This window comes from Vipera ursinii (assembly GCF_947247035.1).
Source record: "Vipera ursinii genome assembly, chromosome: 1".
NCBI lineage: Eukaryota > Metazoa > Chordata > Lepidosauria > Squamata > Viperidae > Vipera > Vipera ursinii.
The window spans coordinates 358,903,103-358,928,794 of NC_139512.1; the positions used below are offsets into that span (position 1 = coordinate 358,903,103).

The window sequence follows — 25,692 nt, forward strand, 5'->3', positions numbered from 1 at the left end:
CCCCAAACACCAGGAACTGGCCAAAACATAAAAAACGTGGCACGTGACCCCGGGATGCTGCCAATGTGCACCAGGTTTAGTTAATGACTGTTGAAAGTTGCAGTGAGGCTGTCGAAGAAAACGGACTTAAAACCAGTCTTTTCAAGCCCTTGCAAGGCTCCTGCAATCCCACCGGCAGAATTTGGGCACTTGGCAACCGGCCTGTATTTCTGACTGCCCCCCCCACCCACATTGCTGCCACCCCCAGCTGACCTATAGCATTGCCTGCCCCCCCTTCACTGGGCTCACCCCTCCCCGGGTGATGTGGGGCTCCACCAGCTGTTTATTTATTTAGAATATATGAACATGTATATATGTATACATATGCATACATACATACATAGAAACGTGTGTGTGTGTGTGTGTGTGTGTGTGTGTGTGCGTATATATATATATATCTCCACCTATATTCTCGCAGAGAATTTAGGTGGCTTACAAAACAATAAAAACATAGTATGGGAGGGGGGGGAAAAACCCAATAAAAATAAAAAATAAAATACAGGTAATCCTCGATTTACAACTACTATTCAAGGCCAAAATTTCTGTTAAGCGAGACATTTCTTAAGTGACTTTTCCCTCATTTTATGACCTTTCTTGCCACAATTGTGAAGGGAATCGCTGCAGTTGTTAAGTCAGTCACACGGTCGTTAAGCGAATCCATCTTCCCCGCGGACTCTGCTTGCCATAAGGTCGCAAAAGGGGATCAGGTGACACCCTCCCCCCAGGGGACACAGCAACGGGTCATAAATACGAACCAGCTGCCCAGCGTCCGAATTTTGATCACCTGACTGGGGTGAGGGATGCTGCAAAGATCACAGCTGTGAAAAATGGTCCTCAGTGGTGTCGTAACTTTGAACGGTCACTAACTGAACCATTGTAAGCGGAGGACTAGCTGTAAGCCCCACCCTGGTGCCAGGCTGGCCTGAACTGTCCCGTGGGGTGGGGGGGGGCTGCCCCACCTCCTCCCCCCAGCCGGCACCGGGCGATAGCTTCTCCCTCCCTGCCTGCCCTCCCCAGATGGTCCTGCGTGGGGCCGAGACGGAGGGCTGCGTGATCGTCTCGGCCGCCAAGGCCCAGCTGCTCCAGGGCCAGCACCACCCGGCCTGGTACGGGGACACCCTCAAGCAGAAGACCTCATGGACTTGCTTGCTGGACGGCATGCAGTATTTCGCCACCACCGAGAGCAGCCCCTCCCACGAGGACGTCCAGCTGTGGCTGGAGGTAGGGCAGGCGGCGTCCGGTTTGCCGGCCCAGTGGCTCTGCCCCTCGGAGGGGGGGGACGGACCAGGCTCTGACCCTGAATAAGCCAGGCTGGGCTGTGGCTGGCGGGGGAGGGGGGAGGCTTGAGCATCTCAAGTTAATTGTCACGTTTCCGACACGTCTGGGCTTCTCAAGTGACTCTGAGGCCTTGTTTACCTTCAAAGTCCTTTATTTAGCCCAATACACCGGCAAATGCTTGCTGGAAGGAAGCTGGAATCTGAAATCTCCACCCCTTGCACAATATAGTAAAACACAATTCTCCACCTTTCTAATTCTGTCGTTAATCATGTTCTCCAATTAATTTAAAGAATCAGTTTCCCTTCCGCCAAGTTCTTATCTTCTTTAATTTCAGACGGCCTTGAGGTACAATCTTCCTCCTCCCAGCCTTAGCTCTGTCTCTTAAATAGCAGTACACAAGTTTAACGTATGCAATAGCTGCTTCTTCATCTCTTCTCAAGCAAGAACATTGGATGTTAGCAGCGTTGACATTAATGCTTGAGCATCCACCCTAGCCCTCTGGCTTGAGCATCTCGGTACCACCTTATAAGGCTTTTTCTGAACCACTTTTTGTGGTTCCTGGCTCAACAGCAGCCACTGCGAGAGGGACCCCGGAGTCCCAGTTGACCATCCCTAAAACAGGAGCCAGCCGTGTGCTACAGCTGCCAAAAAAGCCAACACGGTGCTGGGCTGCATCGACAGAGGGATAGGATAAGGCCGCACTTGGAATACTGTATCCAGTTTTGGTCACCACGATGCAAAAAAGGCGTTGAGACTCTAGAAAGAGTGCAGAGAAGAGCAACAAAGAGGATCAGGGGATGACTGGAGGCTAAAACACATAAGGAACGGCGGCTGGAATTTGTATGGCCAGTCTAGGGAAGAGAAGGGGTGACTTGATAGTCTTTCAATATTTGAGGGGCTGCCCCAAAGAAGAGGAGGGGGTCAACCTATACTGCAACGCTCCCCGAAGGCAAGACGAGAAACAACAGATGGAAACTGGTCAAGGAGAGAAGCGACCTAGACATAATTAAACAGTGGAAGGTGTGGGTGCTCTAACACTGGAGCTTTTTAAGGGGAGACTGGACATCCACTTGTCTAAAGAGATGTGGGGCCTCCTGCTTGCGCGGGGGGCTGGACTAGAGGACCTCCAAGGTCCCTTCCGACTCTTGTTATTCTGAATTGGGAACTCTTGGCCCACAGAGAGCAAGCTCTATCCTGCACTCCCCCTCCCAGGCTCAGTCTAGCTTTATCCCCCCCCCCCAGTCCTTGCTGACCAGATGCCATCTTTTGCCTCCCCCCCCCCAGGTCAAGAACATTGAGGAGCACCCCCAGCGCAGCCTGGACTCTGTGCAGGAGCTGATGGAGAGCGGGCAAGCCGTGGGCGGCATGGTCAGCACCACCACAGGTCAGTGGTCAGCCTGGGGGAGGGGGGGTGCCCCGAGGGATGCTCTGCTGCGGGAGACGGCAGGCCAGCCACGATGCCTCCGGACCAGCGGGCGGGCCTGGGATCCTGTCCTCAAAGATACTCAGGTAGGGAGCGTCCTGGCTACCTGGCCCCGGGGCCCAGCTGCTCTCCTCCTTCCCCCCCACCCCCCCAGATTGGAACCATCCGCACGAGGTGCAACCCACGCAGCAGGTCCAGCGCATCATTTCGCGGTGCAGCTGCCGCATGTACTACATCAGCTACAGCCACGACGTCAACCCAGACTTGGCCACCCAGATCAAACCGCCGGAGCTGCCCGCGAACGCCGAAAAGGATGACCTCCTCAAGAAGCAGGAAGGTGGGCAGCGGGGAGGGTCTTGGGTGGGGGAGGGCTCTCGGGCCATGTCACCTCCCCACCCAGCCTTGGTCAGCGTAATGTAAGAAAGATGCGGAGACTCTGGAAAGAGTGCAGAGAAGGTGAAGGAAGATGGTCAGGGGAATTAATTTAATTTAATTTATTGAGATTTCTATACCGCCCTTCTCCCTAAGGGACTCAGGGCGGTTCACAGGGCATATATAAATAACAATACAAAAATTAAAAAACAATTAAATCAATGCCCAAGTTAAAACAAGAATGATAAAATAATAACAAGCCTATAAAAACCCATATACCCCCATCAGGCCAGACCCGCTAGTTCAAATAAATGGGTCTTCAACCCGCGACGGAAGGATCGGAGGTCTGATGCCGTCCGGAGCTCAACCGGCAGTTGGTTCCATAATGCCGGAGCACCCACAGAGAAGGCCCTCCCCCTGGGGGCCACCAGTCGACATTCCTTGACCGGAGGCACCCTGAGGAGGCCCTCTCTGTGGGAACGCCCAGGGCGGAGGGGAGTCGACGCCGGCAGCAGGTGGTCCTCGAGGTATCCCAGACCCATGCCATGTAGGGACTTAAAGATCATAACCAAAACCTTGAACCTTACCCGGAAGACAACTGGTAACCAATGCAGCTCACGGAGCAAAGGTGTAACATGGGAGTACCGGGAAACTCCCAAGACAACTCTCGCGGCCGAATTCTGCACCAGTTGGAGCCTCCGAGTAGTCTTCAAGGGAAGCCCCATGTAGAGAGCATTACAGTAGTCTAGGCGAGAGGTCACGAGCGCATGAGTGACCGTACATAAGGCCTCCCGGTCCAGATAGGGCCGCAACTGGCGCACCAGGCGAACCTGGGCAAAAGCCCCCCTAGTCACGGCCACTATATGATCCTCCAAAGTGAGTCGTGAATCTAGGAGGACTCCCAAGTTGGGAGCCCTATCCACAGGGGGTAAAAACTCACCCCCCATAGAAAGAGATGGAACATCCCAAGTGTCCCGGGATGCCGGAATGCACAGCCACTCAGTCTTGTCAGGGTTGAGTTGAAGTCTGTTCCTCCCCATCCAGACCCGAACCGCCTTCAGGCAACGGGACATCACAGCGAGGGCATCACTGGGGTGGTTTGGGGTCGAAATAAAAAGTTGGGTATCATCAGCATATTGATGATACCCAACTCCAAAACCACGAATGATCTCACCCAGCAGTTTCATATAGATGTTGAACAGGAGGGGCGAGAGGACCGATCCCTGAGGCACTCCACAAACGAGAGACCTAGGGGTCGACCTCTGCCCCCCTGCCAACACCGACTGCGAGCGTCCCAGGAGATAGGAGGAGAACCACTGAAAAACCGTGCCTCCCAATCCCCTGAGACGCCGCAGCAGGATACCATGGTCGATGGTATCGAAAGCCGCCGAGAGGTCTAATAGGACTAGGACAGAGGAATATCCCCTATCCCGAGCCCTCCAGAGATCATTCACCAGAGCGACCAATGCCGTCTCCGTGCTGTGCCCGGGCCTGAAACCCGATTGGTAAGGGTCCAGATAATCCGCTTCATCCAGGACCAGAGGGAGCTGATGCGCCACCACACTCTCAACAACCTTCGCAAGAAAGCGAAGGTTGGAGACTGGGCGAAAGTTGTTCAATACAGCTGGGTCCAGGACAGGCTTCTTGAGGAGAGGTCTCACCACCGCCTCTTTCAAGACGGTGGGGAAATAACCCTCACTCAAAGAAGCAGATATGACCGCCTGGAGCCAGCCTCGTGTCCTCTCCCTAGCTGCATAAACCAGCCAAGAAGGGCACGGGTCCAATAAACATGTGGTGGAACTCAGCTTCCCCATAATCCTGTCCACTTCATCAGGGGTCACAGAATCAAACTCTTCCCAGATAACATTGACAAGACCGCCCGCGTCCTGATCGCCAGACTCTACCCAGCTGGAGTCCAAACCGGTCCGAATCCGAGCGATTTTATCCGACAGATGTTGACTAAATTCCTCGGCACGACCCTGCAAGGGATCCTCCCTCACCTCCTGATTAAGAAGGGAGCGAGTCACCCTAAACAGGGCGGCCGGGCGATTATCTGCGGACGCAATGAGGGTGGAGAAGTAATTACACCTCGCCTCCCTCATCGCAGCGAGATAAGACGCAGCGAGGGAAGACGGGAAGCTGGAATTCGGGTTGTCCAGTCTGATGAAGAGAAGGATTAAGGGGGGGCAGAGCAATGTTGCAGTATTTGAGGGGCTGCCCCAAAGAAGAGTGGGGGGGAACAACCTTTTCTCCAAAGCACCAGAAGGCAAGACAGGAAGCAACGAGAAAATATCCTGACAATGAGAACAATTAATCCAGGGGTCTTCAAACTCGGCCCTTTTAGGACTTGTGGACTTCAACTCCCAGAATTCCTCAGCCAGGATGCTTTAAGACAGGGGTCTTCCAACTTGGCCCTTTTAGGACTTCTGGACTTCAACTCCCAGAATTCCTCAGCCAGGCTTCCCTCTGTCAAGAAGAGACTGGAGAGCAATCTGTCTGAAATGGTTCAGGGTCTCCTGCTCCAGCGGGGGGCTGGACTAGAGGACCTCCGAGGTCCCTTCCAGCTCTGTGGTTCTCGTGTCCATGCAGGGGCCGTGGACACCTTCACGCTGATCCACCACGACCTGGAGATTTCCACCAACCCAGCTCAGTACGCCATGATCCTCGACATCGTCAACAACCTCCTGCTGCACGTGGAGCCCAAGCGGAAGGTGACTGGGAGGGCTGGGGGGCCGAGGGGGCGGCCGTGTTGGGCAGTTCAGGTGCCTCTTGAGAAGTTTTGCACTTGTGAGCGGCCATTTTCCTCCAGTGCTTACCCGGGATGGTTTGTGGATGACTCGTGGACTTCAACTCCCAGAATTCCTGGGCCAGCATGGGGGAACTATGCCCCCCTTGATGACTTGCGGACTTCAACTCCCAGAATTCCTGAGCCAGCATTCAGGCTCAGCATGGCTGGATCAGGACTTCTGGGAACTAAAGTCCACGTCCTAAAAGAGCCAAGGTTGCCCACCCTTGTCCATGGCCGACTTGCCACGGGACAATTCAACAATTCAATTTAATTATTTAAAGTAAATTTTAAAAAATATTTTTGTTCCCATTTCATTCTGTGTCTTCTTTTTCATCCTTTCTTTAACGATTCTATTCCACCATTTTTTGGATCTTAGTGTGACTCTTGTCCCACAGTGAGTTGTCCTACAAGAAGTTGGCCGTGCCTCGATAAATTCTCCTAGACCCCTCACCGCAGTCAACACACTGTGGGCCAACCCGCCATGGGACGAGTTACACTAACATTGAAGAAATGGTGGAATAGAATCATTAAAGAAAGGATGAAAAAGGAGGGAAAGAATGAAATGCGGATGGCAAAAATTAAAATATGAAATAATTCAGTTGAATTGTCCCACAGCGAGTTGTTAGCGGCGAGTCGGCTGCGGTGAGTTCTCCCCATTCCGATGGGGACCGGGGTTAAAAGACATTCCGGCTTAGACCCCGTTTGGGGGAGGAAACGCTTGAGGTCAGAGCCTGGGGTCTCAATCTGCCATTTCCCAAGAGAAGACAGTCAGGTGAGATTCTGGTAGTATCAGCGATAAAGAAAACCTGGGTGACCCCTTGTCAGGGCTGTTCTGGTTGCTTCGGTCAGGGATAAAAGTTTGGCAGTTACGTGCCTCTGCATTTCAATTTGCCTTTAGATTAAGGGGGGGGGGCGGTTTGTTCCTTTCAAGTGGGTTAGAGGGAGAAACGAAACTTCTATGATTCAGCTGGACCATGAAAGCCTGAAACCTTTTCAAGGACACGATAACAGGTGTGGATTTGAAGCAGACGGTTCCCGTAACAAAGCGAATTTGTTTATAGAGACTATGTTAGATTGGGGGGCGGGGGGGTGGCTAGGAAAATTATTGTTTATGGATTGGGGTTGGAACCTCAGAGTGAGTTTTGCTTTGACGCTACCATGCAGTGTATTCAATAAAGAGTAAGATTTCCGGAGATGGAATGAACCCGGAGTTTGATCTGGATTCTCCAGCTGCCCTTTGGGTTGCCAGGGGTCGTGTGTGAGCAGCGTCTCCCCCTCTCTTTGCCAGTCCCGGAGGGGCGGGGTCTTTTCTACCCTCCACAATTCCCACTGACCCAATCCGGCCTCTGAGCAGCTTAAAAACTGACCAAGGGGTGTGTGTGTGTGTGTGTCTTGGCTCTCCCTGGCCCCCAACCCTGTCTTTTCCTCCCTCCTCCCGCTCCCTGGCCCCGCGCAGGAGCACAGCGAGAAGAAGCAGCGGGTCCGTTTCCAGCTGGAGATCTCCAGCCACCCCGAGGAGCAGCGCAGCAGCATCCTCCACCTGCAGGAGGCCGTCCGGCAGCACGTGGCCCAGATCCGGCTGCTGGAGAGGCAAATGTACTCGGTCATGAAGGTGGGTGCATCTGGGGCCGGCCTGTGGCGGGGGGGAGGGCGCTCCCTCTGAGGCCTGGGGCCTCTGCCTGACCCCCTCCTCTCTCCCCAGTCCCTGCAGGACGACGGGCGCAACGAGGCGCTGCTTGACCACAATCAGAAGCTGCAGCAGCAGCTGAGCCAGGAGAAGGCCACCCTGCAGCAGGAGAGCGAGGACCTGAACATCCTGATCAGGTATGGGGGGGGCGGGGGGGCGCTCTGGCCAAAGGAGGGGGGCTGCCTAGCCCCCTGGGGGAGCTAGAGGAAGCCCACCCACCCGCCTGCCCAAGGGGTGGGGGGCGGCGGGCGGCGTCTGTTCTCCAGGGAGAGACGGCCCTGTGTTGGAGTGAGCTGGGATGCGCAGGTGGTCCCCGGGTTACGACTATAATTGAGCCCAAAAGTGATGTTGCCGAGCGAAACATTTGCGAAGTGAGTTTGGCCCCGTTTCACGACTTTCCGCGCTTGTTGAGGGAATCACTGCAGTAGTTCAACCGGTAACACGGTTCTGAAGTCAAGACAGCTTCCCCCCCTGGACTTCGCTCGTCAGAAGGTCGCGAAGGCGGGTCACGTGACCCCAGAGGCGCTACGGCCGTCGTAAATAGGAACCAGTCGCCAAGCCTCTGAACTTTGATCACGTGATTCTGCGACGGCCATAAAGTGTGAAAAAGGGGCCTAAGTCACTTCTTTCAGTGCCCTGGCAGCTTCGAACGGTCGCTAAACGAACGCTTCTAAGTCCGGGACTGCCTCTGTCCCTTTGGCCAGGTGCTTTAAGGAGTTCCAGCTGCAGAGGGCCAACAAAATGGAGCTGCGCAAGCAGCTGGAGGACGTCAGCGTGGCCCGACGGACCGAGTTCTACTTCGCGCAGGCTCGCTGGCGCCTGACGGAAGAGGACGGGCAGTTGGGCATCGCCGAGGTGGAGCTGCAGCGCTTCCTCTACAGCAAGGTGGGGCTGGCCGGGGGTCCGGGCAGCGGGGCCGAGCCAGGCCTGGCCTGCCTGCAGCCGCTGCTGACCGCTCCGGCGTCTTGCAGATAAACAAGTCGGACGACACAGCCGAGCATCTGCTGGAGCTGGGCTGGGTGACCATGAACAATCTCCTGCCCAACGCCATCTACAAGGTGGGTGGCCAGCCCTCTTCCCCACCCCATCCCAGCTTGGCCCCTGGGGGGGGGATGAGAGCCGAGGGATCTCTCCCGCAGAGCTGCGAGACGACCCCAGACCGGAATGGGGCGTCTCCCCGCTGCAGACTCGCCGCGAGACGATTCAACCGTTCGATTTAATTATTCAAAATAATGAAAAAGTTATTTTAGTTTTTTTGTCGTTCACATTTTATTTTGTTCCGCCCCCACCCCCCGCCCCCCCTTTCTTTCTTGATTCTCTTTCTCCATTTCTTGGATATTGGTGCAAGTCTTGGAGGTTGTTGAGACTGTTTGTAGTTTTGGCTCTTGGCAGGCAGGGCTTCCTTCTCCAAGCTGGCTGGTTTGTGAGCAAATCAGGTAACCTCTTCAGTGGGGTTTTTGGGGTGAAGCCTCTTGTTCGTGGGTGGTCAGTTGGTCTCCGGACTGGTTGAGTCACAAGGCTGATTCCGCTCTTGCGGCTTCTGACTGCTTCCTGTGAGGTGCGGAAGTCAGCTGGTGACGAGATTCTCTCAGTTCTGTCGTCGGTTGTTTGGTACAGAAATAATAGAAATAGGAATAAATAGAGCTGGAAGGGACCATGGAGGTCTTCTATTCCAGCCCCCTGCTTGAGCAGGAGAACCTATACCATCTCAGACAAGGGACCGTCCAACCTCTTCTTAAAAACCTCCAGTGACGGAGCATCCACCGCTTCTGGTGGCCAGCTGTTCCACTGGTTAATTGTCCTCGGAAAGTTTCTCCTTAATTCCAGGTTGCTTCTCTCCTTGATCAGTTTCCAACCATTGTTTCTCGTCCTGCCCTCTGGTGCTTTGGAGGTTAATGTGACCCCCTCTGCCTTGTGGCAGCCCCCCCCCCCAAATACTGGAACGGTGCTATCATGTCGCCCCTGTTTCTTCTTTTCTTTAGACTAGCCAAACCCAAATCCCGCAGCCTTTTTTCATATGTTTGAGTCTCCAGGTCTTGGATCATCTTAGCTGCTCTTCTCTGAACTTTTTCCAAACTCTCAACATCTTTTTTGCGATACGGTGACCACAACTGGCTGCAGCATTCCAAGTGTGGCCTTACTAGGGGCTTTATAAAGCGGCAATAATACTTCGCGTGATTTGAAGGATGCTTCTCCTTATTGGAAGGAAGTGTCAGTCAGCCTTGTGACCCAATCGGTCTCGTGATTCAACCACTCACAAGACTGACCCACCACTCAGGATCTACATAAACGAACAAGACGCTTCACCCCCCCAAACCCCGATGAAGCGGTTACCTAGTTTGGTAAACGAAACGTCCGGGGGCCGAACAGCCAACTCAGAGGAGGGACCCCTGCCAAAGGGGGAGGTTTTGCCCTGCAAGCGTTGTCCTAGACCCCCTCTTGACACACTTCCCCCGTGCTGACGGGGATTTTGAAGCCTGGTATGTTCCCTCCCCCCCGCCACTGCAGGTGGTTCTCCGTCCCCAGAGCGCCTGCCAGTCGGGGCGCCAGCTGGCCCTGCGGATTTTCAGCAAGGTCCGGCCGCCGGTGGGCGGCATTTCCATCAAGGAACACTTTGAGGTGAGCAGGGCTGGGCACAAGGGCCAATCTGCCCCCCCCGCCCCTTTTGCACGTGGGGAGCCTAATCTCCATTCCCCCCCCCGGGCAGATCAACGTGGTGCCGCTGACCATCCAGCTGACGCATCAGTTCTTCCACCGCATGATGGGGTTCTTCTTCCCCGGACGCAACGTGGAGGAAGAGGAGGTGGGCGACGAAGAGGACAAGTCCAAGCTGGTCACCACGGGTGAGCGTGATGGGCCACCCCCCCCCGAAGGAGGCTGCCTGCGCCTCTGTGAACACTTCCTAGCTCCCTCCTGGGGAGGGGAGGGCTCCGGGGGCTGAATTTTTTGACGTGAACGGAAGCAACTCTGCGTGTCCCAGGATAAGGTTGCAGGATCCAATCTGGGTCGGTCACCAGGGCCAGGAATTTAGCCTTCCGAGCGTTCAGACTCGTGCCAAAGCCCCCGTCCTCGAGGAACTTCTCTCCCTCTCCAGAATGCGTGCACTGGGCTGTTCTACATTAATGGTGCCTTGTTGTGTATGGATTTTAATTAGGAAGAGTGTGGGTGATCATCTATTAAGTCGTTAGTCATTGTTTCCTTCTGCTGTTGCTCCCTCGGCTCCCAAGCGCCAATTAAGCTGGTGGTAAATCAGCCCTCCTATCAACTGACAAGGGACCCATTTCTCAGGCTTCAATCCTTTCTCTGGCTGTTTTTGTCCTGGCTTGGCCGACAATTGTAGTAGCTGGGAAATGGAACGCACGTCCTTGTTCATTGCAAAGTGAGGCTACCCGCAAGTTCGGGTCGCCCCGTCTTGAGAGTTTTTCTCCTGGATGCAGGGATGCCGGTGGTCAAGCCGCGACAGCTGATGGTCTCCGAAGACTCGCTGGGCTCCGGGAAAGGCATGGGTCAAGGGCTAAACCGGACATCGGGGGTCAGGCGCTCCTTCCGCAAAACACCCGAGGTAGGCACCCTGACCAAGATGGGAGGGGGGTCATACAGAACTGCTTCTGCCTGAGACTTGCTTCCTGGCCGAGCAAAGCATCCCGGAGGACTTTGTGTTCAGAGGGGGGTTGAGGGGGGGCAGGGTCTTGCTTCCTTAGAGTCCATCGCTGTCCTCACCTTTTCCTGGAGCCCCTCTGAAAGTGCCCCAGAGGGAGAGGCACGTGGAGGCCACTGGGGGGGGAAAGGGGGGAGCTGAGGCGGCCCCTCCTTAGCCACGGATGCTCCTGGGTGCTTTTGGGCAGTCGCTCTCCAGCCCATCCTGCCTCGCAGGGGTGTTGGGAGGGCCACCATGCAAGGTGACCTTCCCATGGAGATGTCCAGAGGGGGAGAGAAGGAACTGGGCTGAGCCTGGCAAGGGCTGATTTCTCAGACAAGGCTGCCCTTCGCTCGGACCTGAGGAGGCTGCCCTGTCTGTCCATCCATTCGTTCTAAAACTTACTACTACAGGGTTAGGCAACCGTGGCTCTTTTATGACTGGTGGACTTCAACTCCCAGAATTCCTGAGCCAGCATGGCTCAGCTTGGAAACCTCCCCCTTTCCCCTCAGCGTGGCTGGCTCAGGAATTCTGGGAGTTGAAGTCCACCAGTCATAAAAGAGCCCAGGTTGCCTACTCTTGCACTACTATAAGAGTACTCTTCAACTTACGACCACAGATGAGCCCAGAATTTCTGTGGCTAAGAGAGACAGTCGTTAAGTGAATTTTGCCCCCTTTTACGACCTTCCTTGCCACCGTTGTTAAGTGAATCACTGCAGTTGCCAAGTTAGCAACACGGTTGTTAAGTGAATCCGGCCTCCACATTGACTTTGCTTGTCAGAAGGTCGCAAAAGGGGATCACGTGACCTGAAAACTTGGTTATTTGATCTTTCTGGCCTGGACTGAGGGGGTTTTAATTTAACTTTAAATTTTAAATTTTAATTTGTTTTAATTGTGGGCTAGTCTTAATTTAATTCTATTTTAATTGTATTTATTTGTATTGTTTTAATTCGCCCTGTAAACCGCCCTGAGTCCTTCGGGAATAGGGCAGTATATAAAATCAAATAAATAAATAAATATCTCCCCGGGACGCCGCAACCGTCACAAATGTGAGTCAGTGGACAAGCGGCTGAATTTTGATGACATGATCATGAGGACGCTGCAACGGTCATAAGTGTGAAAAACAGCCCTAAGTCACTATTTTTCAGTGCCGTTGTAACTTGGAACGGTCGCTAAATGAACCGTTGTAAGTTGAGGACTGCCTATATCATGGTCTGTGGTCACGGCCTGGCTTGGGGTCTCCGTGCAGCGTCAGGTCCCCCTGAGGAAACGTCGTGTGGGGTGAGGGGGGCCTGGCAGGGCTGCCGGGCTGGCTGTAATGGTTGCCGTCCCCACCTCCCCCCCAGTACCCGGTGGACGACATTGACAAGATGAAGGAGCGGGCGGCCATGAACAACTCCTTCATCTACATCAAGATCCCCCAGGTGCCCCTCTGCGTCAGCTACAAGGTTCGTGGGGGAGGCAGTCGGGGTGGGGGGGTCTGCTTGTCGGAGGGCCCCGGTGGGGCGTTGGGCCATCGGGATCCTCCTCCCTCACCCCTTCTTGTGGCAGTGAGTTCCACAGGACTGCTTTCGTTGGGAAACGACTGTGGTTGGGGTGGGGGCTGCTAGGGAAGAGGGGGGCTTCTGGTTTCTGAATCCCCCCCCGTGGCCACAGGGAGAGAAGAACAGCGTGGACTGGGGGGAACTCAACCTGGTGCTGCCGTGTCTCGAGTACCACAACAACACCTGGACGTGGCTGGACTTTGCGATGGCGGTGAAGCGGGACAGCCGCAAGGCCCTGGTGGCCCAGGTAAGGGGGAGGGAGGGGGCTCAGAGCAGGGGGCGCGGGGGGGGGGCCACAAAGCCCATCCTCCAGGCCGGGCATGGACTTGTGTCTGGGACAGGAGGAGCGCCCTCTGGCACTGCCCCCCCCTGGCACCTGGCAAGCTTCGCAGGGATGGCAGTCTGGATGCCAGCTCTGGTCCCGGAAACTTCTCGCTGGGGATTATGGGAGATGCATCACCTGGGGTGGGGAGAAAGTGGGTGAAAGCCAGACCCCTGGGACTAAGCTCCATTCCTCCCTTCCTCCGTCCCTCCTTCTTCCTTCTTTCCTCTCTCCCTCCCCACCAGGTCATCAAAGAGAAGCTGCGTCTGAAGCCGGCGGCCGGCTCGGAGTCGCGGTCCAGGCCGGAGAGCAAGCTGGAGGGGCCGGTCCAGCAGCAGGAGGAGGACGAGAAGGCCCGGCTGCTGATCGGGCTGAGCGTGGGCGAGAAGAACCCGGGCAAGAAGTCGCTCTTCAGCCGGCGCAAATGAGGCCGCTGGGACCGCCTGCGGAGCCCGGCCTCCCTCCGGCCGCTGGACTGAGACGGAGGGAGCCAGATGCCTTCGGAAGGCCCGGCTGCCCCCGGCCTCCTCGCTCTGGGGGGGGAGGGGAAGGGGAAGGGGGGAGAGTTTAAATAACAGAGTTTATCATTTGGAGCCAGCCGCCTCTTGTGGTGATTGCCGTCCTCCCCCTAACCCCCCCCCCGGGACTCGCTCGCCCTCCTCCTGCAGCCGTGGGGGGTCCTGGGGGGGGCTTCTGGGCCCTTCAGCCAGACACACCCCCCCCACACACACACACAAACACACTCATTCACGACTGCTGCGGGGTGTCCCAAAAATAGGCGCCTCCAGTACAGGCGGTCTGGGACTTACGACTGTTCGTTTACTGACCGTTCAAAGTTACAAGGTCATTGAAAAAAGTGACCTGTGACCCTTTCTCACACTTACGACCATTGAAGCCTCCCTAGGGTTACCTGGTCAAAATTTGGACGCTTGGCAACTGGTTCCTAGTTATGACGGTCGCAGTGTCTGGGGCGGTGCGTGTGTGTCACGTGATCCCTTTTTGTGCCGTTCTGACAAGCAAAATCAAGTCAGATTCACTTAGCGACCATATTGCTAATTTAACAGCTGCAGTGATTCACTTAACAACTGGCAAGGAAGGTCATACAACGGGGCAAAACTCAACCAATGTTTCACTTAAGGACATAAATTTTGGGCTCGTGGTGGTAAATTGAGGACTGCATGCATAAAAGCAAAGGAAGCCCCGCCGCCCACTTGGCGGCCCCCTCGGGGCTGAAGGGGGACCCCGGCCGGGAAGGGGCTTTGTGCCTCCGTCTCCTTCGCTCGGCCTGCTGGGAGAACCAACGGATGAGGCCAGCCATGCAGACGGGCCCTCGCGGGGGACCCCAAAGGCTCAAGTGGGTTCACTTAAGGGAGGGCCCGCTCCTCCGCCCCCCCCCAGGGTTTGGGGGGTTCCTTTCTCCCCTCCTCTTTCTTCTTTCTCCCTCTCTCTTTCAACCTTGGAACACTGGTGATGTTCCCTAGCTGGGTCTTGCAACGTCTGCAAGGAGGGCACCCGGGACCCTCATTCCAGCCCTGAGCTACCCTGGCAGTTTCTCTCTCCGCAGGACGGCCACCGGACGCCGCCTGGATGAGGCTTGTAACTTTCCTACCGGAGGTGCCTTTGCAACTCTCCAGCCGAGCCATCCGGATGTGGGACTGCGGGTCCCATCAGCCCCGGCCAAAGCCCTTGTAGTCCGAGCGGCCGAGTCCGCGCCCGCGGGCGCCCGCTTGCCATCGAGAGGCGGGGCGGGGGCCGGCGTCTGATGCGGGAGGGGGCGTGGCTCGGCTTCTCGCAGCCAATCCGGCGCGAGCCACGCCTCCCGGGTGGATTTTTCCCAGGGCGGGAAGGTCTTGAATGCCGAGCAGGGGCGGGGCCTCCCAGCCGACGGGGCGGGCCCACCGGGTTTTGCATAAGGGGCGGGGCGTTACGTAAGCGGGATTACCGCGGGGCCTCCGCTCCTCCGAGGGCGCCCGCCGGACGCAGCCGCCATGGGGGCCGCGGGCAGCAACCCCGCCGGGGAGCCGGCCGAGCGGGGCTCCCCCCAGCGCTTGCGGGTGAGGGCGTCCCCCTTCTGCCCCCCCAGATGGGGCGAGGGTCGCAGCTGCCCCCGTGGGGAGGGGCGGCCGGGCGGGGAGGGGGAGCCCCGCAAGGGGGGGTCTCCGGAGGGCTCGCCCGGATGACCGGGGCGGGGGGCTTCCCTCTGCGAGAGGCGGCCCAGCTGGGAAGGGGACCCGGACGGGCTCGGGGGGGGGAGAGGATGGGAATTGTAGTCCTCCCGGCTTTGCACAGAGCAAGCCGCTCCGTCGCTCCTCCGATTTTGCGCTGCGCGTCTCAGTTCGAGGTAAATCTCGGCGTTTTGCAACCCTACAAAAAATGAAGCTAGCTATATCAGCGTTTCCCAACCTTAGGAACTTGAAGATGCGTGGACTTCAACTCCCAGAATTCCCCAGCCAGCATAGCTGGCTGGGGAATTCTGGGAGTTGAAGTCCATGCATCTTCAAGTTCCTAAGGTTAGGAAACGCTGATCTAGATAAATTGAAAACGTAACTTAATGCAAAATCCAACACATGACGGCCAGTGAAAGGAGGAGCAGGGCGAGAGCAGGATTGGGGTGGGGGGACATCTTTCCTTGGAGGTTCTTTCTGGCCCGCGGAGCCTGGTTGGGGGTCCCGCCAAAGTCCATCAGGCACCCCTGTCCCGTCCCCCCCGCAGGGCCACGGCACGGACGCCCTGCCCGAGGCTTTGTGGGCGCGGAGCTGGAAACGCCTCCTCTCCCACCTCGGTGGGACCCTGCTGGGTCTGGAGCAGGCCTTGGCAGCCCGAAGCCCCCCGAAGCTGGAGCGGGCCCAGGGGGGTGCCGACTGCCCCACGGCCCCCCACGCCTCGCTCTTCCTGCCAGAGTTCCCTGTCCAGCCTCCCTTGCAGCAGCAGCAACTCAAGGTGGGTGCCGGGCTTGCAGCCTCAGGAGACGGGGAGGGGTCTGGTGGGGTGGGGGCTGCGCCATCACCCCTTTGCCCCCCCCTCTCTCTCTCTTGCCAGATTCTGGGCTTCCTGGCCAAGGGCGCCTTTGGGACCGTCCTCAAAGTGCTGGACTGCTCTCAGGCGAAGGTCTTTGCGCTGAAGGTGAGCCTCCCTCTCCCACCCCCCCACCCCCGGTTAGAGCCCCCAGGCCCCTTTCATCACCCCCCCATGTGTCTCCCCCAGGTGGTGCCCAAAGTGGAGGTGATTCGCAGGGACAGCCTGAGGCAATGCAAGGAGGAGGTCAGCATCCAGGTAAGGCTGAGCTCTCTTCCAAGGTGAGGGCCTTCTGGGGGGGGCTGGCTGCTGTTATTTCCTGGGGAGGGGCCACAGGGGACAGGTCACCTCAGCCGGTGATATCAAAGCCCCTGAGAATCTCCATCAGCAATGCTGGGCTGAGCATTTCAACTATAATAGAAGAATAGGCTTGGAAGGGACCTCGGGGGTCGTCTAGTCCAACCCCCTGCACAAGCAGGAGATCCTAGGCTGTTCCGCATATACTACACTGTGACCCAGTTGGCAAGGTGGGGAATATCATTTGCCCTTACCTGACAGGGCTGTTGTAAGAGGCCATTGGAGTTTATTATTATACGTTCATTACACGTTTATCCCACCTTTATTTTAGAAGTAACTCAAGGTAGCAAAAATGCCTAATATTCCTTCCTCCTTCTATTTTCCCCATCACAACAACCTTACGAGGTGGGCTGGACAGAGCAGGTCACCCAGCCAGCTTTCACGCCCAAGACAGGATGGGCCCCAAAGTCACCCGGCCGGCTTTCATGTCTAAGGTGGGACTAGAACTCACCATCTCCTGGTGATTGGCCAAAGTCACCCAACTGGCGGCCATGCCTAAGGCGGAACTAGAACTCGCCGTCCCTTACTGATTGGCACAAAGTCACCCAGCTGGCGGTCATGCCTAAGGCAGCACTAGAAATTACTTTGAAATCAATCACTAATCAATGATGCTTTATTATTTGATAGCTTTTATCTTTATTTGCTGTATTTATTAAACTTATATCGCCTCGACATCACTCTGAAAAGCGACTCCGTCGGGTGGCGACAAAGGCAGGTGCAGCGCGTGGGAATGCCAGGCGCAGGAACTAAGACTCCCATTTCCCATCTTGATTTAAATACACCCAGCAGGCTGCAATGATTCGATTAGAGCAGAGGAAACAAGTTTAAAAATAAATGCCGGACTTTATGAACCGCCAAAGGCCACTCAGGACCTCGCCAGTTACTCTTGGAGGCGCTGGTTCTAATGGCAGTGCCCCATGGACTCTGTCCCTGCCCCAGTGATGCACGGCTTGAAGGGGAGGGGGTGTTTGTGGGGGCTGCTTAAATACAACCAGCTTAAAAAAAAAGCACCATGAATTTTAAACTGGTCCCTGTTGCAGATGTTAAATCCAGTGGTTCCTAAAGGTCTTTCTCGTTTCATTTTGGAAATGTATGTGTGTGTGTGTGTGTCCAACCTTAGCAACTTGAAGACCTGTGGGCTGCAACTCCCAGAATTCCCCAGCCAGCTCCGCTGGCTGGGGAATTCTGGGAGTTGAAGTCCACAGGTCTTCAAGTTGCCACGTTTGGACTCCCCCTGGTCTAGCTGGCTGGCGAATTCTGGGAATTGAAGTCTTAAAAAGTTGCCAAGCTTGGACACCCCTCTTTTTCACACAATACACAGCTGGGGGGTAGGGAAGGAAAGGAAGCCCGTCTCCCACCCCGGAAACCCCCCACCCCGGAAACTGTCCTAGACGTCTACCGAGGGTCTTGAAGCCACGTAACTCTGGCTTTTATTACTTGGCTGGGTGGTCCTGTTTTGTTGTTTTTTTTTTTTGTGGGTGGTGCTTTCTTTTTAAGTTCCCTAGCCTGATTCTACACGCCCCCACCCCCCAGATAATGAACCCCCCCAAGCTGGCTTGTTCTGACCCCGTTTCTCTTCCTCCCCAGAGGCAGGTGCGCCATCCGTTCCTCCACTGTTTAGGGGACAGCTGGCAGGGAAAACATTATCTCTTCATTAGTGAGTGAGCATCTGCCCGGTGGGCTTACGTAGCCTAGAGACACCCCCCCTTCCTCTCCTCCTGTGTGCCCCCCCTCTTTCCACAGCTTACTCCAATCCCCCCTCCCCGTCGGGATGATAAGAGATTTCCCGACTTCTGCAGCCATAAATCTCCTTTCCCCCCACCCTTTGGCCAATCCCAGGCAGTCTCCAGTCTGCGGATTGTCCTTCAGCCTTTGCAATTGGGGTGGGGGGGTGGGGGGGTAATGGGAGGGGGGGAGAAGCAGGATTAGCTGCCAGGCCTCTTGAACGATGGGTCTTTTTTCTCCCTCCCCCCCCCTCTCCCCCATCCCTTCCAGTGTGCAGCTACTGCAGCTCTGGGGATCTGTTCACGCTCTGGAAGTCGTGCGGACCCCTGGCCGAAGGGGCCGTCCGACTCTTTGCCACGGAGCTGGTGCTGGTGTTGGGTGAGTGAGGGGCTGCTCTGGGCGCTGCATTGCTAAGACACCCCCCCCCCTGAGATTATCTCCTGGGCCTGCCAGAGACCTCAGCCCTGTGTCTTTACTTTTATGTCGGTTATCTACACCAGCGTTTCCCAACCTTAGGAACTTGAAGATGCGTGGACTTCAACTCCCAGAATTCCCCAGCCAGCATAGCTGGCTGGGGAATTCTGGGAGTTGAAGTCCACGCATCTTCAAGTTCCTAAGGTTGGGAAACGCTGATCTACACGTGTCACAAACCTTTTATTGTAATTAAGCGCACCCCAGGCAATAAAACTCAAAAAGTGCAGCCACGCTTAAGGTGAGTATAAATTAATCGCAAGATGAATCAGAATGGAGCTGGAAGGGACCTTGGAGGTCTTCTAGTCCAGCCCCCTGTTCAAACAGAAGACCCTAACCCATTTCAGACAAATGGCTGTCCAGTCTTTTCATAAAACCTCCAGTGATGAGAGGCCCAAAACTTCTGGTGGCCAGCTGTTCCACTGGTTAATTGTCCTCACTGTTAGGAAGTTTCTCCTTAATGCCAGGTCGCTTCACTCCTTCGTTTGTTTCCATCCATCTTTTTCTCGTCCTGCCTTCAGGCTTTTTTGGAGAATAATTTGACTCGCTCTTCTTGGTGGCAGACCCTCAAATACTGTAACGCTGCTCTCATGTCCCCCCCCCCCGGTCCTTCTTTTCCCCAGACTGGCCAAAGCCAAGTCCCGCAGCCGTTCTTCGTATGTTTTAGTCTCCAGGCCTTGGATCCTCTTAGTGGCTCTTCTTTGCACTTCTTCCAAAGTCTCAACCACATTTTTGTAATGTGATGATGTGCAGCTGGTCCTTGGCTGAAGCCCCAAATTCCCGCTGCTAGGTGAGACCGTTGCTAAGTGAGTTTTGCCCCGTTTTGCGACCTCTTTTGCCGCAGTTGTTAAGCGACCTCATGCAGCATTAACTTTGAACGGGCTGTGCTGCACGTGGGAAGCTGGCTGGGAAGGCTGCAGAGGTCCACCAGGTGAGTCCAGGTGCCGCAAGTGTCACAAACACACCTGCCGTTTGGCCCGGCACACAAATTTAGATCATGGGACCCTGGCAATGCTGTGACTTTTGAAGTGGAACCGCACTCTCCCCACTTCTGGAAGAGGCTGGGCTTATGGAGGTTTCTCGGGAGCCCTTTCCTTTCCTTTCCTGCTCTCTCAGCTGGGTGGGTTTCCTTGCTGACGTTTCATGACCCAACTAGGTAACATCATCATCTTGCTAGTAAGGAGTGGTAAATTGAGGTCAAATCCCCCTCCTTTCTAACACTGAGGACGTTAACTAGTTCGGTCGTGAAACGTCTGCAAGAAAACAACCCAGCTCAGAGGGCATCAAGGACCCCACAGTCCTCCTCCTCTCTCCGCAACCCCCCCCCCCCGCCTTGTAGCACTGAAGACATTACCTAGTAGGGTCAGGAAGCGCCTGCAAGAAAAACCAGCCAGCTGAGGGAGCCCCCAGTTCCACCCTGAGCTACAAATATTCTCCTTTATTGACGCTCTTTTCTTTTGCAGCCTATCTTCACCAGCAGGGTGTCATTCACCGGGACATCAAGGTATGGGACCCTTGCCTCATTTCCCCGAGTGGGGGCCCAGGGAGTGGGCAGTGCAAGCTGATTCTTTCTCAAATGTCTGCAAACAGTTGTCCTCCATGCTGGAAGACCCTTAGCCGAGCGAGCCCCCCCCCACCTTTGCTTAACTCTTGGCCCCACACGGCAGACGTGGGGCAGCAGTCAGTGAATCTGGCCTCTGTCGCTTCATCTGAACGCTTTATTTATTTATTTATTTTGCTTTCTTTGCAGATGGAAAACATCCTTTTAGATGAACAAGGTGAGTGTGGGAGGGGGAAGAGGAGGAGGGGAGGGGTCTTCCTCACTCTCCCCACCGACCCATCGCCAGACAGGCGCCCTCCCCTCTGGGCTGGCCTCGGGGCCTCATTCGGGGCCGCAGAAAGGGGCTGCTGGAGATCTGACTCGGCTGCAGGGACGGGCAGTGAGTGGAACGCCCCTCCAGGCAGCTGGGAAGGCTGGTCCCCGTGAGGCTGAGAGGGTCCAGTCCTGAACCAGCTGTTTAACCAGCTGTTACCCGACCCAGGCTGGATGCTCTGAGACTTTTCCCCCCATGCAGGGAGGCAAAAGGACGGCTCCCCCTTCGCCCAGGAGCCTCCGGACCAGGGCTGGGCAGCTATGGGCAACTTGACCACCTGTGGACTTCAACTCCCAGAATTCCTGGTCCAGCCCATTCAGAGAGACCCCAGCAAACGTTCAAAGTTACAACACTCCCCCCCCCCAAAAAAAGCGGATTCATGACCCAGCCCCAAAGGTCTGATAGCCAGACTCCCTCTGCGGTCACGTGACCATGTGTCGGACGCTCCCGTGACCCCATTTGACGACCGTTTTGCTGAAAACCGGCCGTTCCTTCTGTTTTTTGGCAAAGCGGTGCCCGATGGTTCGCTTAACGACGCAGCGTTTGCTTAACGTTTGCTTCAAATTTTAACGTTATAAAATTTTAATACTGTTCTGACTTGCGACTATCGTGGGCGGGCTCTATTAACGTCATCACTTGAAGGCTCAGGAATTCTGGGAGTTGAAGTCAAGCTGCCCCACAGGTAGTCCTTGACTTACAACAGTTCATTTAGTGACCGTTCAAAGTTACGACAGCGGTGAAAAAAGGGACTTAGGACCGTTTTTCACTGTTACGGCCGTTGCACCCTCCTCCTGGTCACGTGATCCAAAGTCAAGCGCTTTAGCAGTTGACTCACATTTACGACGGTCGCAGCGTCCCGGGGTCCTGTGATTCCCCTTTTGCAACCTTCTGACCAGCAAGCTCGATGGGGGGAGACGGATTCCCTTAACAACCGTGTGACCCACTTAACGACTGCACTGAGTCACCTAAGGACTGTGGCAAGAAAGGTCGTGAAATGGGGAAAACTCAACCAATGTCTCGCTTAGCAACATAAATTGCAGTTGTAAGTCGGGGACTACCTTGTTTGCTCTAGATTCAGGATCTCTCTTTGCTTTATGCCCCACCTGGCCCAGGTCACCTGAAGCTGGCTGATTTTGGCCTCTCGCGGCACCTGCCCTGGGGCCAGCGAGCCTTCACCATCTGCGGGACCCTCCAGTACATGGGTAAGGGGGGAGAGGGGGAGGCTGCGGGGGGAAGGGGGGGTCAGCCAGGCAGAGGAGATCAGTGACCCTCTGCTCTTCCTTTGGGGCAGCCCCAGAAGTGCTGAGAGGCGGTCCGTACGCTCACAGCGCCGACTGGTGGTCCCTGGGGGTGCTGCTGTTTGCGATGGCCACTGGGCAGGTAAGGAGAAAGACGGGGGTCCCTTGGTACCCCAAGAACCTGCCTCCACCAGCAGCCGGCCAGGCTGGATCGCTGAAGGTTTCCAGGATCAGACAACTGTTTGTCTGGGGTTGAATGAGGACTCTGATCTACCTTGGGCGGGGGGTAGGGCTAGATGACCTCCAAGATCCCCTCCAGCCCTAGGTTTCTAGGATAAGTGCCAAAGAGACAGAGAGGGATTCAGGGTCTGAGCTCCACTAAGCCATCACGGTTCCACTCTGGCTTGTTTAAGCCTCTTTGGCGCCAGTGCCACCTTTGGTGTCGCAATGGTTAGAACGCAGCATCCCAGGCAAACTTTGCCCGCTGCCAGCAGTTCGATCCTGACCGGCTCGAGGTTGACTCAGCCTTCCGTCCTTCTGAGGTCGGTAAACTGAGGACCCCGATTGTTGGGGGCAAGAGGCTGATGCTGTAAACCGCTTAGAGGGGGCTGTCAAGCACTGGGAGGCGGTATGTAACCCGGAGCGCTGCTGCTATTTTACAATTCTGCCCGGCTGACCCGCGGTTCTCTTCCTTGGAGTCGAGGGGAAGGGTCTGCGGTTGCTGCCCACTTGTGAGGGGGCTCAGCAGCCAAAGAGGCGTGGGGTGAATGGGGTCTTTGCCTCCCCAGTTCCCTGTCCCCCCAGAGCGGGACCACGTGGCCATGCTGCGGAGCGTGAAGCGCAGCGCGTATGCCATCCCGGCCGGGCTCAGCTGCGGCCTCCGTCTCCTGCTCAGCGAGGTGAGTTTACGACCCTCTCCTGCCCCCCCAACCCATTTGCACCCCCTTCCGTGGAAGCCCCCCCCCCCAGAATCTATGGAGCAAGATCTGGGTTTTCCTGCTTACAGAGAGTTCTGCAAGGGGGGCTCTGCGAGTCCTTGTCCACTTATCTGAAATGGTACAGGTTCTCCTGCTTGAGCAGGGGGCTGGACTAGAAGACCTCCAAGGTCCCTTCCAGCATCCTATTCTATTCTATTTTCTGTTCTATTCTATTCTATATTCTGTTCCCATTCTATTCTATTCTGTGGTAATTCTGTTTTATTTCTGTTCTATTTTATTCTATTCCAACACCAATGAGTCGGAGGAAGTGCCAACTCGAGCCCCCAGGATTGGGGAAGGCCCACATCTGAAAAGCATCATCCAGGTGCTTGTCAAGTCAACCCCGCTCCCTCTTTCTCCTCCCCCCAGCTCCTGTGCCAGGACCCTCCGCGCCGGCCCTGCCGCCTCCACCACTTCCGGGCCCACCTCTTCTTCCACGGCATGAGCTTCGACGCCGACATCCTCAGGAAGCAACCGGCAGAATTTGCCCTGGGCTGGCAGCAACTCAAGAGCCCCCCAGCGGACGCTGCCGCCTTCCTGGAGTTCGACTGTGACCTGGGGTGACCTGTGACCAGCATTCCCCAGGGCCCGAGGGGTGCAGCCCCCCAGCGGTGCCCAGGAGGGGCTCTTGGCAGGCACTTCCTGGTGTGGATCCTCAGGCCAAAACCCCACCGTAGATCTCCAAGGCGGGTGCCCGTTGCCACCCGCAGGACCTGGGCACTGGCTTCCTTGCACCCCTGCCCTGCCCAGCCCTCGTGGTGCTTCGGGAAGGCAGGCCGGATGTGGGTTTGAGGACCAGCAAGGCTGGGAGTCAGAAGAGGCAGATTTGCAGAGCGGGATGGGCCGAGAGCAGCCCACAGGGTGGGAATGTTCTGTTCTTCCCCCAGTTTGGATATCATTACTACAGGCAGTCCTCGTCTTACAGCCATTCACTTAGTGACCTCTCGAAGTTACAGCAGCACTAAAAAAAAGCGACTTAGGACCGGTTTCCACACTTACGATCCCTGCGGTTACGTGATGTAAATTGAGATGCTGGGCAACGGACTCCTACTCACCTGTCTGAGACGGTATAGGTTCTCCTGCTTGAGCAGGGGGCTGGACTAGAAGACCTCCAAGGTCCCTTCCAGCTTATTCTGTTCTGTTCTATATTCTATTTCTGTATTCTATTCTATTCTGTATTTCTATTCTATTCCCTTCTATTCTATTCTATTCCATTCCATTCTATTCCATATTTTCTATTCCATTCTATCCTATCCTGTAATTCGATTCTATTCTATATTCTATTCACTTGATCCCCTTTGGTGACCGGCAAAGTCAATGAGGCGAGCCGGATTCCCTTAACGTCTGTGTTCCTAACAACTGCAGGGATCCACATAACGACTACGGCAAGAAAGGACGTAAAATGGGGCAAAACTCACAAGGTCTGCCTTGCTCGGCAACAGGAACTTTGGGCTAAATTGTGTCGTAAGTCGAGGACTATCTACTGGTTCAGACTTTTCCAGCTGCAGACTGCCTCCCTCCCCCGCAGGGGGGCTTCGCCCTCCGTCTCGCCCTGGGAATCTCTTTGGGGGGCCTCTGCAGGGGTCCCTGCTTGCTCCTCTGGGGAGGGGGGGGACATGGTTCAGGGTATGGTGGGGCTACTCAGGGTTTACACAATAAAGAGCTGCTTCTAATCCAGGCTTTCCGTCCCACCTTGGGGGATTTAAGACCTGTGGACTACAGTGCCCAGAATTCCCCAGCCAGCAAAGTTGGCTGGGGAATTCTGGGAGTTGTAGTCCACAGGTCTTAAATCCCCCAAGGTTGTAAACCCCCTACTCTAATTCCTGCCTATGTTGCTTATAAGAGACTCTTGCTGAATTCTGAGCAGTCTGATCCTCTGAGCAAAGTTTCTCTTTAGCATTCAGTTTTTTGCATTTTCCTTCCAGTCATGTTCTTGTGTTCTAGGTTAGCACATATTTATATATATATTTCCTGTTAATTGAGAGCAATAAAAGAATTTCCTACAGGTGTTGCTTGCTACCTCCTGTCTTCCCTAGCGCAGAGGGACACCTTCAAGCCAAACGTTTATGGACCTAAGTTGCCCTAAGGCCAGGGAGGGGAACATGGCAACTTTACCACCTGTGGACCGACTCCCAGAATTCCCGGGAGGCTGAGGAATTCTGGGAGTTGAAGTCCACATAGCTGCCTTCAGATTCCTTCTCTGTCCACTCGCTCCAATGAGTCACTGACTCGGAAGATCATTTAAAAATTTTATCACAGCGTTTCAACTAAAAGTGTTCTGTCTCCAAAGAGGGGAACCGGGACAAAAGCTGACCCTTTCCCTTTTATTCTGAGTTTGGCAGAAAAAAAGAAGAAAAAATATTATTTATTTATTTTGGGGACTTATATGCCGCCCTATCTCCCGAAGGACTCAGGGCGGCTAACAACAATAAAACACAATAATACAAATGTTAAAAAAGATTAAACTAACAAGCCCCAATGATAAAATATTAAAAATATTCTATTTAAAAATCCCTATCATCAGTCCAGGTCAGCCTGATGGAAGGGAAATGTTTTAAGGCCGTGGCGAAAGGACCGGAGATCCGGGGCCATCCGGAGCTCAAGGGGAAGTTGATTCCAAAGGGCAGGTGCCCCCACAGAGAAGGCCCTGCCCTTGGGGGTCGCCAGCCGACATTGTCTGGCTGACAGCACCCTGAGGAGGCCCTCCCTGTGTGAGCGCACCAGGTGATGGGAGGTCGTTCCCGGCAGCAGACGGTCCTGCAAATATCCCGGGCCTAAGCCATGTAGGGCTTTATAGGTAAGAACCAGCACCTTAAATCTCACCCGGAGGACAACCGGTAACCAGACATAACAGAATAACAGAGTTGGAAGGGACCTTGGAGGTTTTCTAGTCCAACCCCCTGTTCAGGCAGGAGACTATATATATCATCTCAGACAAATGGTGG

The 25,692-nt window shown here is 55.3% G+C and overlaps 2 protein-coding genes across 2 annotated transcripts in view; both read left to right on the forward strand.

The window, feature by feature from the left end:
* BLTP2 (bridge-like lipid transfer protein family member 2) overlaps positions 1-13,683 on the forward strand; it is a 32,509-nt gene extending 18,826 nt beyond the window's left edge. Inside the window, exons 12-25 of the mRNA XM_083379726.1 lie at positions 921-1,260; positions 2,602-2,701; positions 2,895-3,077; positions 5,702-5,823; positions 7,357-7,512; positions 7,603-7,724; positions 8,292-8,472; positions 8,559-8,645; positions 10,096-10,206; positions 10,295-10,430; positions 11,025-11,149; positions 12,571-12,672; positions 12,881-13,015; positions 13,336-13,683. Coding sequence (XP_083235852.1) covers positions 921-1,260; positions 2,602-2,701; positions 2,895-3,077; positions 5,702-5,823; positions 7,357-7,512; positions 7,603-7,724; positions 8,292-8,472; positions 8,559-8,645; positions 10,096-10,206; positions 10,295-10,430; positions 11,025-11,149; positions 12,571-12,672; positions 12,881-13,015; positions 13,336-13,518 — 2,083 coding nt within the window. The 3' untranslated portion in view covers positions 13,519-13,683. The remainder of the gene's footprint in view (positions 1-920; positions 1,261-2,601; positions 2,702-2,894; positions 3,078-5,701; positions 5,824-7,356; positions 7,513-7,602; positions 7,725-8,291; positions 8,473-8,558; positions 8,646-10,095; positions 10,207-10,294; positions 10,431-11,024; positions 11,150-12,570; positions 12,673-12,880; positions 13,016-13,335) is intronic.
* Positions 13,684-15,047: 1,364 nt separating this feature from the next.
* RSKR (ribosomal protein S6 kinase related) lies at positions 15,048-25,236 on the forward strand. Its single transcript, XM_083354277.1, has 12 exons — positions 15,048-15,144; positions 15,803-16,030; positions 16,130-16,213; positions 16,295-16,363; positions 18,050-18,119; positions 18,458-18,565; positions 20,122-20,162; positions 20,409-20,436; positions 21,645-21,734; positions 21,824-21,912; positions 22,559-22,669; positions 23,117-25,236. Exons 1-12 carry the CDS (start codon positions 15,079-15,081, stop codon positions 23,309-23,311), a joined length of 1,179 nt encoding a protein of 392 aa, XP_083210403.1. The 5' UTR covers positions 15,048-15,078; the 3' UTR covers positions 23,312-25,236.
* Positions 25,237-25,692: the final 456 nt, after the last annotated feature.